The following is a 20,117-nucleotide window of genomic DNA, read 5'->3' on the forward strand; positions in this document are numbered from 1 at the left end:
AGCCAGTCATGGACTGAATATTTTGAAGTGACTTTCAGTGCAGTTGGCACAGGCCGTGGGTGCATTAGAGTATCTCCAGCCAGGGCTAACCCTGGCAAGCCAAGGATGGGGAGCACATGTTGCTTTTGCAGTGTGGGGGGGCTATAGGACTGCCGGGGCCGGGTAGGGCTGATGTTTCCTCTCACTTTCACCCAGCCTTGGTGCTGAGAAAGCAGTGAGGACTGGGTACTAGCAACGCTGGTGAAGCTAAGTGGCTTAATGTGATCCCCTGAACATCTCCTACTTGGCAGGTTAACCCCGAACCCTTGGGGTTTGTCTCGCACAGGGACCGAGCTGTGGGGCGCGACATGCAGGATTGAGCCACATGCCCCATTTTCTGCTCCCGTTATGTCCCCAGCTGCAGGCTGCCCTTTTGCATGAAGGCCTGGAAGAAGGCGGGACCCTCTTCGCCCTCTCCAACTGTCGTAGCGGAGATGGGAAGGGGTCAGGCTGCTCCCCGGGCACGGTGGGGGGCCCGCAGCAGGGCCGGGAGCCCTGCCAGGGCCTGGCCCCAGCCCGTGCCAGCCTCCCCGCCTGCCTCGTTGGGATGAGGCCGGTTCGGCAGCAGCGCAGGCAGAAGATGGACAGATGGACGTGCCCAGCCCTGTGCCTCCTCCCAGGCCCGACAAGCAGGGCTGTGCCCCTGGCACCTCCCGGCTGTCACTGGGGCCGGGGGGGCCGCTGTCCTGAGCCCCTGAGGCCGCTGTCCCGGGGGATGCGGGGCCGCTGTCCTGAGCCCCCGGGGCCGCTGTTCCCCATCAGGCGGTTACGGGGTTGCCGGCCCAGGGCCGTGGGGCTGCGGTCCCCCACGCGGACCCCCGCGGGGCTCGGCCACATCCCCCTGCCCCGGGGACACCCGGGGGGGCAGCCCCGTGCCGCCGCGGCGGAGAGACCGGCGGGCCCTTTAAGAAAGTCAAAGCCCGAAAGTTCATCAAAGTTGAGAAAGTTTTTCGTGGAAAGGAGGGGGGTAAAATAATTAAAATAACTCGAGCCCAACAAAAAAAAAAAAAAGCCCCGCACCCCCCGGGGAGGCGGGCCAGGCCGGGATTGGCGGCGGGCGGCCCGGGGGCGGCCCCGGGCGGGCGGGGCGGCGGCGGGCGGGTCCCGGCCCCGCTGCTCGGTGCGCGGCGGCGGCGGCGGCACCGGAGCGGCGGCGGGGGGCTGGGGCGCGTCGGCCCCGCAGCTGCGGCTCGTTGCGCTCCGCTCGGCCCCGCTCCGCCCGGCCCGGCCCGGCCATTAACAGCGGCGCGGTCCCGGGACGCCGCATGTGAGCCGGGAGGGCAGCACCGCCCCGCACCGCCCCCGCACCGGCCCCGCGGAGCTCCAGAGCAGCCGGTACCACTCCTGCCCCTCTGCCCCGGCACCCCACCACCCCACCCCACCATGAGCAACCTCAACAAGGACACCGAGCACACCAACGGCAGCGGCAACGTCGAGGAGGAGGTAGGCGCCAGGGACGCGGTTGGGGTACCGGGGCTTCGGGGAACTGGGGATGGAGCGCGGCGGTGGGAAATCGGGGATGGGGCCGCGGGGAGCTCGGGATGCGGTACCGGGGCGGTGGGGAACCGGGGATGGGGCGTCGGGGATGCAGCACCGGGGCCGGAGAGCAGCGCCGTGGTCGGGGAGCCGAGGACCCGGAGCTGGATCCCCGGGGTCGTCAGGGAACCGGAGGCGAGGTGCTGGGGAGCTGGGACCGGGCCCTGGCAGCCGGGGTACGGAGGTGTCGGGGCCGGGCCGTCCCGGAGAGTGGGTAGGGGCTGGGGGTCAGGCAGGGCGAGCCCCGACTGGGGGGCCCCGACGTCAGCCCAGGGTCCCTGCAGGGCAGGGGACTGGCAGGTCCCCGCTCCCTTCTGCCTAGCCAGTGCCCGGGGGCACGGTGTGCCTCCCCAGGCCCCTGGGGCTGGAGGGCACCAGGCTCCTGCCTCCAGGCAGCGCTCTGCCCGTGTGGGCTGCTGGGGATGTGCTTGGACCGCGGTGGTGGAGACCTTGCCCCGGTTCCCCATGTGCTGGCAGCCTGGCTGGGGCTGGAGGGCTGCGAGCCACCCTGCCAGCAGCCCCCTTCGTCTGGATGGCCGTTGCAAGCCAGAGCCTGGGTGCTGCTGGACCCTGTGCTGGAAGGGCTGCAAGGGTTGCTTGTCCGTAGCCACGTGCAGAAGCTGAGCTTCCAACCCTGCATATTTGCTCTCCATCTGTTGGAGCTGCTGACTGGGAGCTAGCATTGCTGCTGGTGCAGTGCCTCTCTTGTTGCACCCCTTGAGCAGGCATTGGTGCGGTGGGCTGCAGGCTGCTCTCCATCTTGGAGAGGGCACTGGAAAACGCCTGGCCTCAGTAGCATTTTGCTGCAGTCCTCCGCGCCTGGCCCTCGGGACCGGGGATATGCTCTGTCCCCTCCCCTTGCTCTCCTCCAGTGCGCCGTGCACTCGTGCCGCCGCAACATGGCGCCTGGCTTGCTCCACCACCCACCGGAGCTGGAGGGTCCCCATGCACCAGCTGTCTTGGGGCTGTCACACCTGCTGGTCTTCAACCCTGGCATGGGGGGACCCGGGTAATGGGGTGGAATGGATTGGCAGGCGCTGTCTGTAGTGTTTCTCTCCCCTGCATGGAGCAGGGCTTGGGCGATGTGACGGGATGTGCATGTGATGCTGCTGGTGACATGGGTGGCACTGGTGTGGGTGGGTAGAGAGACAGAACACCTGGGGCCCTGGGAAGCCTCTCTGGTGCGGGGAGGCTCGGTACCAGGGGGTTTCGTGGGCTGTGCACGCATGTGCAGAAGACTCAATGAGTCTCCTTGATCCAATTATTCACTGGCCTGCAAAGCTTCCTGAGGTTGATGCTGCTTGGTGCATCCCAGTGGCGTTGCTCTGGCTGGGCTGGTGCCTCATGGGTGGTGGCTGGGTGAGGTCTTGGTGCTGGGGCAGAGCCAGCTCATTCCCTACGGCCAGGTGGTGGTTTGGTGAAGTGGGTGCTGGAAGCTATTGCATTTTGGGAGCCTGGAAATCCTAGCCCTTTGGGGAGGCTGGGCTGCCCTGGAGTGATGATGCTTGGTGGCTGAAAAATGGAATTAAAGATTGCATCCCTGGGGGATGGGGAAGGGGTTGAGCAGAAGTGGCCCCTGCTCTCCATCGTGCCACTTCTGAGTGTGTGTGTGGAGGGGCACAGTCCAGTCCACCCTGCCAGAAGGTCTGAAGCCTCTCTGGGTGCATTTGTCACCCTGCACCTGGTGGTGCAGCAAAGGACTGATTACCCTGGAGGTGGCTGAGGATGCCTGGGAGGTGGTGGGCTGGGACTGGGGGATGGTGTCCCTGTCCCTGGTGGGGCTGCTGTTGGAAAGCCCCCTCTGCCAGGGTGCATTACAAATAACTCTGTGGGTGATGAGCTACTGGTTGGGCTCTGTGGTGGCCGCTCTCAGCCTATAGGAGCCCTCTGAACGCTTGTCTTTCCTTATGTCTTCCTGGCTGACCAGAAGCTGTTCCTCACAGCAGATGAAGCTAATGGTGACACAAGGAGTGACCTTGTGTTCAGGGTCCCAGCATGATCTGTGGGGCTTAATCCCTCATCCCACCCAAATTCTTGCCCAGAGCTCCCCTTGATATGTAATAAATATGTTTAGTGCAAAGTGGAATCAGTCAGTCCCAGCGTATGCAGGAGGGTGTGCTGGAATATTTTTCCACACTGTGTGGATAATGCTGCCAGATCCTGGTGCTGCAGACACTCCTCCGTTCCTGCTCCCCCCCCTCCCACCTCTGCTGGGAGTCTCCTTTGCTGCCCCCCCAAGTGTTTGCAGAAGGGTGCTGTGTGCCCCAGAATGGTGGGATGAAGCTCCCAAATTCAGCTTTTCCCTTTATCTTATCTGTGAGCCCCTGGATCTCGCAGCCACTTCCTGCCCGGTGACATGCGGAGGACAGGAATGCCTCTTGCTCCTCTCGAGGCCGTTAACGGGAATGTTAAACAAACAGGGCCTAATGTCAGTCCCTGCTGTTCCTCACCAGACACCTCCCCAAACTTGGTCCCTCCCCACTTGCAGCTATCTTCTGTTTAGTTTTGCAGGCAGCCGCCGATCTGCGTGACGTGATGGTGTGCGTCCCAGTGCTGCCGAGGGGCCGTGTGAGACAGGCGGCTGCTGAGGTGGTGCATGCCCCTGCCTGGGGCGGCTGCTGAGGTGGTGCATGCCCCTGCCTGGGGCGGCTGCTGAGGTGGTGCATGCCCCTGCCTGGGGCAGCTGCTGAGGTGATGCACGCCCCTGCCACAGGCAGCTTGCTCCAGCAGCCGGACCAGCTTGGGGGCTTGCCGTGGGTAGTGTGGGTGTGCTTGTGGCCGTGTTGCAATAAGGAGCCCCAGGGTTTGCCTTGCTGTCTTGGGTGACTGATGCAGAAGTGTTGCTTCTACACTGCATGTTCATCCTTGCTCTCCCAGAAGGTCACTGGGAAGCTGTAGGTCTGTGGGCAGTGGGGTGGTTCTGGAGCTGGCTGTCTGATGCCTAAAGCAGGTGGCTGAAGTCAGCGGTTATCCCCTGTGTCCTCTTGGTCAGTCTCGAGAGCCTGCTTGCAGCTCCGTGATGGTGTCTGCCGCTGCTGTGGTAGAGCTTGGACATTGTGGACTGCTGAACATGGAGAGCATTAAATGTGAGGTTGTGCTGGGTGGGCAGAGCCCAGATGAGGTCCAGGAGAAACTACCTGGCTCAGCTCTGCTAGGAGAGGATCATCTTCTGTGCTGAGCCATGGCAAGGCTGCAGGTGTTGCCCATTACAGCGAGACAATGACACTAGGGGAGGCAGAAGGTTCTCGGCTTCCAGACCTCCTCCTCAGCAGCAAGTAGTTCATCCCTGGCCTTGCTTAGCTGTTGCAAGCTGAGGCTGCCAGAACCACCCAGGAATGCCACTGGTGAGCAGCCTGTGTTACGTGCTGGATGTCTGTAGCACTTCATGGACTGGTGCCAGGCATCTCTTGATTTCTGTAATCTCTGCTTGAGTGGACCTAGATAGCTCTTGCATGCATGGATTCTAGCTCTCTGACTTGAAACGAATAAGGTTAATATAATTTCTGAAGTCAAATGACTATGATGCTGCTCTTTGCTACAAAGAACTTGAGGGTGTAGTAGGTATGGTCACCACTTACTAATCCTTTTGTATGTGGTCTGGCTGAAGCATGATGGTGCTTGAGAGCTGTTTTCATGCATCATGAAAGTCCCCTTAATGTTAGATTCAGCTTTGTTAGTGACAGATTGTTGGCTGAGCGAATACCCTGAAGTCACCGTGAACACAGAGGTTCTGGGAACCAGTGTGTTCCCAGACCTCTTCTTGGTCTGTTGATGAGTTGCTGTTACTGGGGGAGAGACATGGGAATCTCCCTCTTATCTCTTCACATCCTTGTGCCTTTGTAAGTACCTGGTAAAGGAGCTTCCTTCTCCTGTCTTTCTCTTTCAAATCTAAGTTTTAGACATGAGTCTAAGTTGCTTTGAGCATCAGTATCCCAACTAGTCCCCGTGACGGAGTAACTGTTCTTCCTCTTGCTACCTGGCTTTGTAGCTGGTCTAGTAAATGAGACCCAGCTTCAGAAATTAGTCTTCCTCCCTGGCTGATCTGAGGAGTTGCTGAGCAGAGCTTTCCCTCAAAAATGAAGGGGTTTCTGGTGGTGCCTGCAGAAGTTGTTATGAAGGACCAAACCCAAAGGCTCCCTTGCTAGCAAGTGTCTCTGCTTTCCCCTCACCAAAGTAGGAAGGATGCCCTTGGAGAGGTCTGGAAGGTGACTAAGAGTGGTTCAGGCTTTGTTGTCCTTCCTTGTGCTTCTACTAGGGGAACTGGTGCTGTGGGAAGTCAGGTGTGACTCAAACTGGTATGGAAGGCTTTTGGAGCCAAAAGAACCTTTGGGCCTGCTGGTCTTTGCCATGTGAAGTCATGAAGACTTTGCTACTTGGATCACAGAGCAATGCTTCTGCCTGTCCTGGACCTCAGAGTGCCTGAAGTAAAAGCTTCTGCTTGAAGCCTCACCAGGGTGTGAGTGTGGAAGTGAGGTGGTCAGCACCTCGCCTACCCTGCTCAGCACTTTCCCTTCAGGAGTACCAGGTGCTAACTGAGAGCCAGTAGCCTCCCTGGGGCTGGAGACCAGCAATCTCAGAAGTGTGTTCTTGGGGATGTCTGTACATCACAGGCCACCCCTGGAGTGGGGAAGTACCTTCTGCAGCAGCAGCCACCATTACACGAGGATGGCTCATGTGGTAGAGGCTGTAAGTGGAAGAATTAATTTGTGCTTTAAAAGACCTGTGTGCCACGTGGGATGGCTGAAACTGAATTCCTCCCGCATGCCTGGAGCTGCAGAGCTGGACCTGGTGAGGGAGCAGGGCAGTGGAATGCAGCTCCAGCACTGGAGCTGCTGAACCTGGGCCATACTGAGGTTGTCTGCGTAGCTGTGGTTCTGAGCCAGCCCAGTGTCTGAGGAGGGATGCTGGGTCAGGCAGTGGTACCAGCACTGTGAGGAGATGTCTGCCAGGAGACCCTGCCATTGCTGCAGTAGCAGTGGATGCTGCTGGCTTGGTGAGGACACTGACCGCTGCACTGTAGGGTCATGGTGTGGTTGAGAGGCTGCCTGTCCCAGAGCCTGCTGTCCTCCTCAGCTCAGCCCCAACAAAGAGGGCCGTTGAGACGCTTTGGATGATGGCTGGACAGCAGGTGAATGTGGAGCTAGAAGCTTACACAAGGTCTAGGCTCTCCTTGATGTGTTGGGGGTGGTGAGGCTTTCTTTGGCCCCAGGGCTCACCTGCTGGCTCTTGCTTGGAGATGAGAAGAGGGATAGTGCTGACACTTGCTCTGTACATCTGTCTGGTGAACATTATCTCCTGCACCTAGATCTGTGGACAGGGACAAGATGTTGACCTGTGGCTGTGTGCCCTATGGGAAGGAACAGTCTCAAGCCCAGCTGGACAATTGTTATCCAGTGGTAGGGCGGGATGGCAGAGCATAGCTATGAGATCCTGCCTCCAGCCAGCCCAGTGGCTGCTGCAGTGGGTTTCTCTGGAGGACAGTTGCATGGGACTGTGTGTGCTGACCTTGCAAATTTCTCTCCTTGATCACTGAGCCCAAACCTACCTGGCCGCAGACTGTGGTTGCTGGAAACCCAAGGACCTAGTAGGGCAGTCTTACCTATGTGGAGGACCTCCAGCCCTGCTGTGTAGCCCAGAAGAGGCTATGGAAACATTGTACCTCCTGCTCTGGGGGGTGCATTGCCTCCTGTGCCGCAAGGGATGCGGGGTGGGTTCTTGCATTAGTGCAGGGTCGGGTCTCAGTACGTGGCTGTGTGTCAGAAGCTGCTGGCCTGGGGATGTGTGTCCCTCCTACCTGCTTTCGAGGGCAGGAGGCCGGTGTCTGTCTGCACATGTGACTCTCTGGGGTCACCTATAGCAGTGGCTTGAAGTGCAGAGCAAGCTACAGACTTGGAGAGGGCACCCAGCTCCTGGGAGATACCAGAGGAGGGAGGGAAACCTTGCCTCCTGTGGTTTCCCTGCCTGCAGTAGGATGCCAGTGGGGAGCTAGCTGGGGCACGGTCCCCACTAGAAGCTGGTCATAAATCTTGGGCTGTGTCATATCCATTCTTACTGTGCGCTGCTCCCCAGGCTCTCCTGGGCTGGTGGCCTTACCTCTCTCTGCCTTGCCCTCTATATTGTGTGGGCTGGGTACCTACCTGTGGTCCTGTGGGGGGAGTGCCCTGTGGTGCAGAGGGAGATCAGGGCATGATGCTGCCTAGGGTCGGAATGTCTGGTCCCTCTTTGGGTAGCACAGCTCCTGCCCACTGCCTAGTGGCCCTGTCTTGCCAAGAGCTGGACTAATGCAATGGTGACATAGTCCTGTGGGTACTTGTCATCCTATTGGTGTCCCCAAAGGTCTCCCTGTGACTGGGGTGACACTCCAATAACCGCTGTCAACAGTGGAGAGCTGTTGCAAACTTTCATCTTGCCATCACTTGGGTTTTGTGGACAACTTGCTTGCTGTTGGGCCATGGAGATGCGAGGCATGCTCCACGGGGCTGTGGCATGGCTGTTAGCATGCTGCCCTGCATCGGGTTGATTTGAGGATAATCAGTGTGCCTCTCTGGGTGTGTCCTGGCTCTGTGGACAGAGGAGGCAGAGGACTGAAAAGCGCCCAGGAATTGCCTTGCAGTGAGGTGAAGCAGAGAGATTTACTCTACCTGAGATGAGACTGTACCTTGTGAGAGTCCTGCATCCAGGCCAATGTCTTCTCAGGGCAGAGGCTGGCAGGAATGCTTCTTACCTCTGTGCCTCCTGCCAGGATAACAAATGCCTGGGCATGGGCAGGAGGAGCTGGTCTGCAGCAGGCTTACCTGGTGCGATAGCTGTCTCCGTGGGTAAGGTCTGTGGCTCTAGCTGATGGTGAGATGTGTCTGTAGGTCCCTGAACATCAGAACACCCAGCAGATGTGCTGCTGGGCCTCTGGAGCCAGAGGCTTACTGCAGTGGGCTGGGTAGTGCAAGCATGGATGTGAGTGTCCTTCAGCAGCATGTTGGCTGTAATACTTGTGCATGTCTCTTCTAGCTCAGGAGACCCCTTGGCTAGGTGGAAGGCTGTGATAGCATCCTGAGGATGCTCAACTGGCCATATCCCTGAGCTGGGCAACTGCCCTGTTGGCACAGTAATCTCTTGGGAGTTGTGTGGCTGGCATCCCTAAATGTTTCAACAGCTTTGAAACTCTGCTGTGGCCCAAGCTCCCTTGGGTGCCATCCCTTCCATGAGATCCTGCAGAGGTGTAGGGGATGGAACTCAGTAGTGGAGAGCCGGGGGGAGTCTCCGCTGCAGGGCTATGCCAGCAGCGCTTCCTCTGCTGGGGCTGGGGACTATTCTTGGGTGCTGTCCCATTGTGCCTGGACTTATCGGCTCCCATGTGCTTCCTGCTCTGCCGGCCAGAGGCTGGTGCCTCTCCCAGCTTCCCCCACTGCTTGAACGCCTTCCTAGCCTGACCGCAGGGGTGGTTGAGCCCCATTGATGTGCCTTTGCCTGACATGAAGGAAGAGCAATGCTGGGGAGGGGCTGATCCAGCTATAAGCAGTGTCACATGTGAAATGCCCCAGCCTTGGGGACAAAATACTTTCACACTCAGGTTTGCTTGTGGTCAGCTTGCCTTCCTCCTTTTTGGAAAGCAGGATGTTGGTCCTTGAGTGTCTTTTGTGCAAAAGGCTGATTTTGGAGAGAAATGCCCGAAGCCCTCCTTGCTTCAAGTGCTGGGGGAAGTTCAAGACCCTCTTTCCCCTCTGGGGATGGGGGAACATCTTTCCCGTGTGTGTGGGGGGTGCCCTGTGGGTGCTTGGGGCTTCCTGGATAGAGCAGCTTCTGGTCTGATCCTGCACTGGGGTTCAGTGCTACCCTACCTGCCGGTGCTGCAAGGACATCGGAGCTCTGCCAGTGCTGGAATTGCAAGCAGGCAGCCAGCTCTTGCAGCCTCCCTGCTTTTGAGCCCCACAGGTGTCAGGGAAACTGAGGCATGGAGTGGTGAAGGAGCCTGTTGGCCAGCCCCTTCCCCTTGGGAGGCACACTCGGTGGTGGTGGGGCTGCCCTGCTTTCTGCCTAAGCTGTCCCTAGCACAGACCAGCCATCTCCCTGTCCCAGCTTTCCCCTGCCCTGCATTGCTGGGGCAGGGACCCTGCAGCCCCAGTCCCAGGTGAGGGTGTGCTCTCATTTTGAAGCATTGGCTGGGGAGCTGAGCGCTTCCCTCCCTGCAGCCCTGTTTTCAAGCTCGCTTCCCTGCCTCTTGCTGCTGTGCCTTATAAGTCCTGGCTCCCGGAGCAGCTTGCTGCATTCCAGCAGCCTCGTGTCAAATGGCCCTGGCTGCATGGCTGTGGCCAGGGCTGGGCTCTGCATCCCCCTGTGGCTCGGCCTGGGTGCTGGGGGCCCCCAGCTGGGATGCTTTCCCATGGGAAGAGCTGTAGCCTGTGTGTCTGAGCTGCTGGGACCTCAGGGTGGCTGCCTGGAGTGGGCACTGCACTTGAGGTGCTGTGGCAGAGCTTGTCCCTGTCGTCAGCAGTGTGCTGTGGGGCTCCCTTCTGCTGGTGGCATAGGAAAAAGGCTCGGTGGACATACTGGTGTGAATGAGTGGGAGATGGCTTGCCTCCAGGAAAAAATGGCATTTAGCTGGGAGTGACTTCCTGGAGATGGGGATGTCTGGTGCCATGGTGTGGATGAAGCACTGGGGCATGCTTCTGCTGTAGCTGGCCTCAGGTGTTTCCTAATAGCTGGTGGTAAAGGCTTGTGTGTGTTGGGTGCTGTGAGCATGGCCCTGGGACCTGGCCAATTTTGGGGGGCTACAGCGGCCACAGCTGAGCATAAGCAGGGCTGTAGGTAATGCAGCAATAGGGCTGATCAGGCAGGAGGGAGGGTCAGCCTTGCTGGCTTCTGGGAGGATTCAGAGCTGTCTGTTAACAAAAGCTCAGTGCTGGAGACCTACCAGAGCGGCCTCGCTGGAGGTGGGTACTTGTGCCTTTGCACCTATGTTTCTGACATAGCTTGACCCTTCTGGGCTGCAGGGCAGTGTCTGGCTCTGCTTGGGACTCCCTTTCAAGAGCTCTTATTTAAAAGCAGATGTGGCCAGGAGATGTGGATGCTGTAAAATCCATGCTGACCTCCTGGCAGTGCTGGGGCTGTGGTAGGAACAGGCAGTAACAGGCAGTGTTGCTGTTTGGCTTCTTTAAAGCCTTGGTGCTAAGTACCTGGCTATGCTTGCTAGGTGTGTGTCCCTTCTGGGAGACACAGCTGTGTAAGGACTGCTTTAAAGCCATGACAAATTGAACACTGAATGGGTTTGTCCTTGTCCCTCCCTCTCTCCCTTCTGAGTGGGAGGCTATGCTGGGATCCTTCCTTTCTGAGATGGCTTAGATGGTCTTGTCCCTCCTGGCACATGTCTGCCATGGTGGTGATGATGATGATGGCATCCATGGCCCAGGTGTTGTGTGCCCAGCGGGTCCTGTCAATCCAGGTGGAGAAGGCCACAAGCTTTTTGGGGAAAACCTGCAGGGAGAGGAAGGTTGGGGGGGTTCGCCCAGGTAGGACACAGTGATGGGATGTTGTGGTGTCCCATCACCATGAGTGGTGAGCCCATCCCACCTTACCTGGGGGAAGATGACATAGTGAGCCACCAGCCTGGGTGCCAGTGGGGCTGAGCCTGCTCCAACCTCCATCCAAGCAGCCCATAACTGTGCACAGCTGATCGTTAAAGCAATTAGCAGAGCTGCACTGTATCAGGGGAAATTTAGGTTGGCTGTCCTTCTCCTGTTCCGCAAAGCACCCTGTCCCTCTGGGTGGCCATGCAGCCCCTGGAGAGGTGCACCCTGTCCCCACATCCTCAATCTCTGCCAGGTATTTGGACTGGGGACATCCCCAAAGGGGGCAGGGATGGGGAAGGGAAAGCATTTTCTGCAGGGCCTCCAGCTGTGTGACCCTGCTGGGCTGTCTTAGGCAAGAGCTGCTCCTTACCCCACTGCCCTGCTTCTCTCTGTGCATGTGTGTCTGGTTAAGACCAGTTGTCCTGGGTGAGATGGAATTGCTCTCACCTGGTATCACATTTTGAGTGGTTGGTAGCAGAGGCTAAGAGTGAGCATTCCTGGAGATCTTTCTGCTGTATCTTCAAGCTCCTGCTGAACATCCAGTTTGGTCCAGGCAGTTCCTGATCTAGCCCAGGGTGGAGATAGATGTAGAGAGATGTACACATTTTTCTTTTTTGTCCTGTGGCTTTTCCAGCTGCTTTGTGGGGAGGCTGGATAGCTACATGGATCTGGGATTTGGTGGCAGGGAGTTAAAGCAGGGCAAATGTACTTAAGCAGAAGCCTGCCCTGTCTTGGCATGTTGAGTGCAAGGGCTGGAAGCCTGGATTCATTAGCCCTGGGTGGTCCTGGTGGCCTTTAAAAGCCTGCAGGACTTAGCCTGCAAAGGGGTGACTGGAGAGTCCCAATTCAGTTAATACACTGGAAGATGCTCATCCAGACCCTCTTGCCCTAATCAGTGGTTTCCTCTTTCTAGGAGCAGAGGGAGGAGGCTGGACTCCTGATCACCTTTGCTTTCTGATTGTTGCTGATCCCATGTTCACACCTGATCTCAGAAGTGATCTCACTCTGCCCCTTGAATGTATTGCTCTGGTCTCTCACCAGCCTTGCCCTCCCTTCCCTGAATGACTTAGTCTTGCTTTCCCCTTACCTTTTTCTAGATCACTTATGGATGTGCTAAATTGCAGAGATCTCAGAAAACCAATCACTTGGTTTCATTGCTTCTGACAAGCTCTTCTGAGCAGAGACCTTCCTCGGTCCATCTTGAGGTCCTTGGGGAAACCTTGTTGCAAGATGTTAGTTGGTGGTATTTGGAGTTGCCTAGGCTTTCCTTGGGGTGATGCCAGCCCTTGGCAGGTGCTGTGGGTTGGCTGGGATCCCCTTTCCAATGCTGTGTATGGTGACAGACAGGACCTGGAGGCCAAGGGAAGCTTTTAGCTTGTGAGAGAAGGTCTCTTGCTCCTGTCCTTGGCAGCCACTTGTGGGGCTGGCATTAGGAGCTCTCGACCTCTGACAAAGAGCTTTCCTAGCACCTGTGTTGCTCTGTTCTGGCTGTTTTAAGGGCTCAGAGTAGTTGCCTTTCCCTTCCCTGAGCAACTGTGCATCTTCCATTCTGTCACGCCTGTCGTAAGGACTTACTTAGCAACACATCACAGGACCATTTAGAGACTCTGCAGGGATGCAGATTTCTATCTGCTTGGAAGAAACATCCATTCTGGGGTCTGAGCACACTCAGATCCTGAAATATTGAAAAGGGATGGTGCTCTCGCATGGCTGAGGCAGATACGTGCCACCACACTGCACAGTCCTGCAAGAGATGGCCGTGTGTCTTCTGGGAATGCACTGCAGGCGCTCCATGTAGCTCATGCTGAAGCGCAAGCGCCAAAGTCTTAAAGGCAGCCAGGAAGCTGAGAGAGTGCCATTGCCAGCTCTGTCTGGGCATGAGGTGGCCCTGGAGTGATGCATCAGATAAGGGGCTGAGCCAGGTGGGGGGACTGTGAGACTGAGCCTGGGCAGGGGAAGTGTTTCTGGAGTGGTCCAGATAGCATCCTGCTTCCCTTGACAGGGCAAAGAAAAAGCTGGGGTGTATGGTAGGGCTGTCCATGCAGAGGAACTGGGGAAGAGATGGGAAGCATGCCAGTGTTGGAGGAAAGGATGCTCAGTGGTCACATTCTGCAGCAGCTTTGAGAGATGCCAGGCTAGAGAAGGGCTCTGCACACCAAGGGGGGTGATAGCAGCCTGCTGGGGTATTCATGGGGTGGTGGTAGCCCTTAGTCTCAGCATGCACAGAGAGCAGAGGATCCCAAGACTCTATGATCACTGTCTGTCCTGGAGGGCTTAAGCTGCCCCTTGAGTTGATATGAAGGGTATGTCTCTGCCCTGGCAGGACTGTCTTGGCCACAGGAGCTCAAGGAGGTGTGTTCTTTCTCCTGTAAACAGGAGAAACTTCCCTGCTTTGGTGCTCAGTTGATATGCTGTAATGTTTATGCCTTAGTAAGCACAACTTCACGTGAACTATTAGAGATATTTCAACAGATCATCTATTGGAATCTTCCTCTGGTACCATATTTTTGCTTATACATGCTGAGTGAATTTGGACTTGGTACATGACTTCTGTAGCTTGGGAAGAGGAGCAGCCTACATGGCCTTGGTGCAGCACAGCTGGCTTTTGGCTGGGCACAACAGAACTAACACTGTAAGAGCTGTTTGGGAGCAGTTTCTGAATGGTCTGATGTGTGTGGGTGAAGGAGCTAGGATGGACCCAAAAATCATCCTAACAATGATGATCTAGGGCTGTTGCAGGAGTCAAAAGGTGTGAGGTATTTTTTTCAAATTGAAGGCTGTCTTTGAATCAGTGGCTGAAGTGCCAGGATAGGCTAAAGAAAGGAGATCTAGTGTGTTATCTGTAGGAAAAGCTAGACAGACAACTGGGGTTTGTACTGGTTTCCTCTGGACCTTTGATATGTGTCAAACTTGGTATTTTTGGCAGTGTATGGTCTTTTAGCAGTCTTTTCAAGTTTTAGTCATCAAGGTCCAGTCAGGCTGTAGGGCTGGTGTCTGTGCCTTAAGCAACCCAGACTATTCTGCTAGAGACTGAGTTTTCACAAAGGTCTAAGTCCTTTGTGGCAGGGAGGAAAGGTCTGGCTGTGTTATCCTGGGCAGTGCTCCTTTAATGTAGGAAGGGTCAGTGCCTGCAAGGTGTCCTACTCTTATTGCACCTAACTTCCGAACTGTGCTCTGTACTCCTGCTTTGGTACTAAGCATCTCCTCTCAGTAGACCTCGTTGACCCCTCTCCTAGGTACGTACGCTGTTTGTCAGTGGCCTTCCTGTGGATATCAAGCCCAGAGAGCTCTACCTACTCTTCCGACCGTTCAAGGTAAGAAGGTCTTCAGACATGGTCTTTGGTGGGAAAGATGCAGTCGTGTGGCAAACCTTGCAGCAAAGATCTCTGTCAGAGCAGAAACAAGGATGAAGTAGGAAGGTAGGCCTCCTGTGAAAGCTTGGGGAACCTGGTATGAAACCAGCATGGTAGGTAGCCCCTGGCTTGTACTCAGCTGGGTAACCTTCCCTGGCGCCTGTTGTTAAAATCGTGCTGCCTCTGAGTTCAGTGAAGGCTGCTTGGTCAGCCCTGCTGCCCAACTGGGCCAGCCCTTCCCTGAGGATGGATGTGTCCTGATCCCCTAACTGTCCGTCCTTCACTGGATTGCCACATAGGCTGTCCTTGGGGAAAGTGGGATTCTCTTGTGTGCACTGTCCTAGCACAGGGTGCTCTCTGTTCTCTAGGCACTAGCCAGGCAGGGTCCTCATCTTGGTAGCTTGGTGAAGAGCTAGAAAAGGGGATTTCTTCCCAAAGGGCCAGAATGGACTAGCTAAGGTAGCCACTCTGCCCTTAGTGTAATCTGTCTCCTCCTTTGTTGGGAAAGAAAAGTGTTAGCATACCTACTCCTGCTGCAGACCCTGCCTTCTGAAGGGTTTGGTGCTACAGGAGCTCCTAGAGCTGTCATGTTGTGTCTCTCTTGTAGCTTGGCTCCTTCAGGAACCTGACACTGACTTGCCTTTCTTCCCTTCTGCAGGGTTATGAAGGGTCACTGATCAAGCTAACTTCAAAGCAGGTATCTCCTTCTTCCAGCTTGGGTATTTTCAGCTTTTGCTAGAAAACCAGGCATGCTGGGAGGGGAGGAGGGACAGATACTATTTTGCTATGTAAAGTATTGTCTGTGTTCAGTGCCATGTATACAGCTGGGTTCTGCTCACCTCCACTGTCCTGGCCAGCCCCAAGCTCTCAGCATGTGCTGAATGGCTCTGTATCTTCTATTGCTGCCCAGGACCACATGGGCTCAGTGAGACCCGATGCTTCAATCTTAAACACTGTGCTGCCAGAAACTGTCCCCAGGCCATCCTAATCAAGGCAGTAGTTCCCTTAGTGGGCAAGAGGTACCCTTGCTGGGGACTACCAGGATGAGCAGTGTCCCCCACATGTAGGAATACCAAAGTGTCTTGCTGTGGTGGGAGCAGACAGAGCAGGAATCTTGGCCTGATGACCCAAGACCCTTCAAGCTCTGTTTGAGGCCCTCTGCTTCTGCTTTCCGTAAGCTGTCTGGGGCAGAGGGGGTGGCAGGGTAGTCTGAGGAGCTGGAAGAGGCTTCCAAACTGAAATCAGCATTATTTCTTCTAGCCAGTTGGCTTTGTGACCTTTGACAGCCGGGCTGGTGCTGAAGCAGCAAAGAACGCCTTGAATGTGAGTACCTGATGTGCTGGGAGGGCTGGGGGCCATGTGCCCTGCTGTAGCTAGACCTGGAGCAGTGGGCTAGAGTGGTGCTTGGCTTGTCCATCGCACAGGAAGGATCAAGGTGTCTCAGCTGTGTCCTTGAGTATGGAAGCTAAATGCTTCTGCAGCATCTCACCAGGGAAGTAGGAAAGCTGTTTAAAGGCTGACGTCAGCCTAAGAAAATGGATGCAAACTGTCCCACACTTAGTGTAGGTATAATTTCTGACCGCTGGAAGACTGCTTGAGGGCCTCTGAGGGTATGGGAAAGAACAGCTACTTCTTTCCTCAGGTTGGCATGTACCTCCTTACTCAACAGCTGGCTGCTGGCAACAGGATCCAGGCTGTGGATCCTATCTCTTATCTGTTTAGTGCTCCCTCTCCTCCCTGGGAGGAGCTGAAGATGGAGACACACGACTGCCTTGCTCAAATGAGTATGGATTACCTCTGTGTGGTGATGTGTGGCCAGAGCTGCTCTTTAAGGAGCTTTTCCTCCTGCTGTCTGCAGGTGGGCGCTTATCTTGGCTTGACTGCTTGACTTGAGCTTGGCTTGGAGTACCTGAAGCAGGCAGGTCATCTTGTCTGTGGGGGACTGGTTCCCCAGAGAAGAGAGGCGTTGGGGGCATAGGTGGTTCCCAGGCATGCAGAGGCACAGGGGGTACCGGCTGACGCACTGCAATTCTTTACTAAGGCATGTGGAGCACTACTTGTGTTAGCGTGAGCTTTTTGAAGCTCTAGGTCAAGCTCACAGGGTATGTGGGTAGTGAAGCAGGCTCACCGCAAAGCTGGCCCATCATGTGGCCATAGGACTTGCTTGGTGCTAGTAGCCTTGTTAAAGCCTGGCTTATCAAATGCCCTGAAGAAAAGTGTATGGCAGTTCAGCAGAGCAGGTCCTTGTCCTGGACTCTGGCCTGTCAGGACCTCTGCAGCCAGGAGGTCTGTCCTTCAGAAGGGAAGGATGGTGCAGTCCTGTGCTGCTGTTTGTGAAGTAGGGCCAAAGCTGTGTGGTACAGGCTATTCAGCACATTCACAGCATTTCCAAACTGCCCCAGCTCAAGAAAAAGATGTGAGAATGGTCAGTGTGGCAGGCATACCCAAAACTATCTCCACCCCACATGGGCCTGCAGAAGTTAGTGGGATCAAGGCACCAAGACATGCTGATCTGATTCTGCTCTGCTGTAGACCTTGCCCTGGGCAGTGGGGCATGTGCTAGGGTCTCTGCCCAGGCTGGCAGTAGATATAGGAGCCCTCATATTGATGGGGTTATCCCAGCTCCAGCAGACAGATATTTCCTGACCAGTGCTGGTAGCCATCACTGCTATGCTGCTTGGTGAACTGCATGTAAGGAGCAGAACAGTGTCCCTCATGTTGGAAGCAGTGGTCCTAGGCCAGCTAAACATAAATACAAGCATGTGGGAGCTCGTGTTGCCATGAGGTGACAAAATTCTGGGCATGTGACTGCAGGGTGATGGCCTTGGTTCCCTGGTTGGGCTTTGCTCCATGAATAGACACATCCTGTGCTTGAACTGGAAACCTCACCTCTGAGAGATTCCTGTGCTTTCTTCTGTGACAGGGCATCCGCTTTGACCCAGAGAACCCCCAGACCTTGCGGTTAGAGTTTGCTAAAGCCAACACAAAGATGGCCAAGAGCAAGCTGATGGCCACACCAAACCCCACCAATATCCACCCTGCCTTGGGTGCACACTTCATTGCACGGGACCCCTGTGAGTATGCTGGGAGGGACTTTGAGGTCATGGCTGGCCCAACCTGAGAGATGTCCAACCCTGGGAATGCTGCTAGGGTGGGAAGGAAACCATACCCATGTATGCTTTGGCCTGAAATATGCCTGGTGCAGGAAGGCCAGCATGTTAGGGTTGCAGGAGAGTAACAGGCATCTGATAAGGTTTCTGGCCAACACTGGAAGTGTTGGGAGAGCGGAGTTGGTTTTGGTAGTTCAAGTGATACAATAAGTCCTTCAAACCATTGTTAGGTGGGAAGCCGAGAGTATGAGTCGTGGGGCGAGCAGCCCTGCTGAGGCTGGCTGGGCAGCTGTAACATGGTGCTGAGAACTCTGCCTCATGGCCTGCTGTCCTGCAGCACCAGCCCTCTGTGGCACGTGTGAGTCAGCCTGCCCAAAGCCTGTGCAGGGTGCTGAGCAGTGGTGGAGCATGTTCCTGGCCTCTCCTGGCAAGGCTGGGAGGCCAGAAGATCTGCTGTCAGCAGAGATGCTGCAGGGTGCTAAACTTCATACCTCACTGAAATGGCAGTGCAAAGCTTTAGTTTGGGGTTGGGAAGCCAGAGCCTGGCCCTGAAGTGGGCCATTGGGGCCAGCTACTGAGATGCTGTCACCTTGTCTCCTCCCTTCTAGATGACCTGACTGGAGCGGCTCTTATTCCAGCATCCCCAGAAGCATGGGCTCCCTACCCACTGTACACTACGGAGCTAACCCCTGCCATCCCCCATGCTGCCTTCACATACCCGGCAGCTGCTGCTGCGGCTGCTGCTCTTCACGCTCAGGTGAGTCACTCCGCATGCCAGGAACTGGGCTCTCTTCTCTCTCCTGCCCCAGTGCTTGCTCCTGGGGTCTCTGCTCAGCTGGTTTGACCCTGGCCTCTGCACCTTGGCTCCTGGGCAAAGCCTCAGCCTGGCTGAAGTGTGTGCGTGGGGGCCCCCAGCCCTGAGCAAACTGCAGGGGAGAGGGCTACGTGGCTGAGAGCAGTCAGAGCTGGACAATGACTTCTGAGCCTGCAGGTCCAGCCTGCTTCTCTGCAAGAGCAGGCAGGTGGGAGAAAGTCAGGGCTCAGTTTCTGGCTGGCTTTGCTGGTCTCTCTGGCCAGAGAATCATGTTGTGGGACTGCTGGTAGGAAATGCTACCTGCCAGCAAGTAAAATAGCTACGAAATGTCCTCCTTGAAATCACAGTGAAGGCAACAGGCTTAGTTGGTACTGAAGCTGAGGGGCTCAGCTGGGACCCCCTTGGGCCAAGAGACTAAAATACTTTAGAAGCTGGAGGAGGATGTCCTGCAGGAGATGAGTGATCAGAGCCTTGCTGCAGTGACAGTCTCTGAGGGAACAGTGGTGTTAGCCACCTTGGAGAGGGTCACTCTGTGTATGAGCCTCTGGAAATGCTGGTGGTGGTGCAACCAGCTGCCTGGTGCCCCAGGCTATGCTTGCTGACAGGTGGAGGTGTAGGGATGTCTGTACTGGTCTGAGACTGGAATACTTTAATGTACTGAGACCAACACCCCTGCTGTGCATGAAGTCCCTGAAACCATGGAAATACAGAGGGAAAGCCAAAACAAAAGTAGTGTCCTAATTCCAAGTTAAGGTGCTTGGTTTGGAGCACTTGTCCAGGAGAATGTGGAGTGTCTCTGCCCTGCTTGGTGTTACAGCCAGCTGTGCTCTGCCTGCTTTGGTCTCTGCTCTTGTAGTAGTGCCATGAGGGATTAGGGCGGTGGGATTCTGGGCTTAGAGCTCAGAGCATTGGGGCTTAGCCCTGCCAAGCAGGGTGTTTAGCTTTGCTCTTCCCTGCTTAAATTGAGAGAAGAGCTGTGTCCCCTCACCTTGTTCTGCTGATGGTCAGCTCAGCTGGCCCTTTGGCATCCTCCTCTTGCTTCCTGCAAGCGTCTTGACTGTAACTGCCCAGCTTCAGCCCAGGCTTGTTTCCCAGATGCAATATGGAGGCAGTGGAGGGGATGCAAGCTCCTGGCCTGCATAGGTTTGTCTGTCCTGCCCCTTGCACACCTGCAGGCCTCTGATGCTTTTGCCCTTCTACTGGTGAGCTAGTGTTGGGCTGAAGCTCCTGCAGGGTAGGCAAGAAGTATGTGGGGCCCAGGGCAGGACTAGGCACTGGCTTGTTCTTCCCAGGGTCTCCAGAGCCAGGCTGACCCTTTACTGGGAGGGTTGTGCTTGCTGGTGTTCTCTAAAAGTTATTGATGGTGCCCATAACTACAGGAGTGTGCTCTGTTCCTGGGCAGCCCAGGAGAGCAGATGTCTTCCTTTCCCTGCCCCTTGTGTGTAGGATGGTGGATAACTTCCCCTGTCAGGGAGGGCCAGGAGAAAACACCTGTGGCCTGGCAGAGGTGGTTGAGGAAGGTGAAGCTGTTAGTGCAGTTCCTTCAGGGATGATCATCGGTGACTGTATGGAGACCTGGGCATAAGGGTGTGTGGTGAGGGAGAAAAACTCCCCTCTCCTAAAGTGGAGGGTATCAAGGAAGCCTTCAGCCAGATTTCTTCTCTCTGCAGTCTTGGCTCCTGCCCTCCAGTTAGCTGGCTAC

At 56.0% G+C, this 20,117-nt stretch overlaps 1 protein-coding gene across 3 annotated transcripts in view; it reads left to right on the plus strand.

Moving 5' to 3' along the window:
- The first annotated feature begins 1,137 nt into the window (after positions 1-1,137).
- The window catches only part of RBPMS2 (RNA binding protein, mRNA processing factor 2), a 29,528-nt gene continuing 10,548 nt past the window's right edge, over positions 1,138-20,117 (plus strand). For 2 of the 3 annotated variants that reach the window (XM_005232591.4, XM_013295378.3), the window contains exons 1-6: positions 1,139-1,482; positions 14,375-14,452; positions 15,150-15,188; positions 15,752-15,814; positions 17,415-17,565; positions 18,210-18,358. In XM_005232591.4, the coding sequence (XP_005232648.1) occupies positions 1,423-1,482; positions 14,375-14,452; positions 15,150-15,188; positions 15,752-15,814; positions 17,415-17,565; positions 18,210-18,358 (540 nt within the window). In that variant the 5' untranslated portion in view covers positions 1,139-1,422. Of the gene's footprint in view, positions 1,483-14,374; positions 14,453-15,149; positions 15,189-15,751; positions 15,815-17,414; positions 17,566-18,209; positions 18,359-20,117 lie in introns of all 3 variants that reach the window. The other variant, XM_055819248.1, reaches the window with a different exon arrangement.

The sequence above is a fragment of the Falco peregrinus genome, chromosome 1 (genome assembly GCF_023634155.1).
Source record: "Falco peregrinus isolate bFalPer1 chromosome 1, bFalPer1.pri, whole genome shotgun sequence".
NCBI lineage: Eukaryota > Metazoa > Chordata > Aves > Falconiformes > Falconidae > Falco > Falco peregrinus.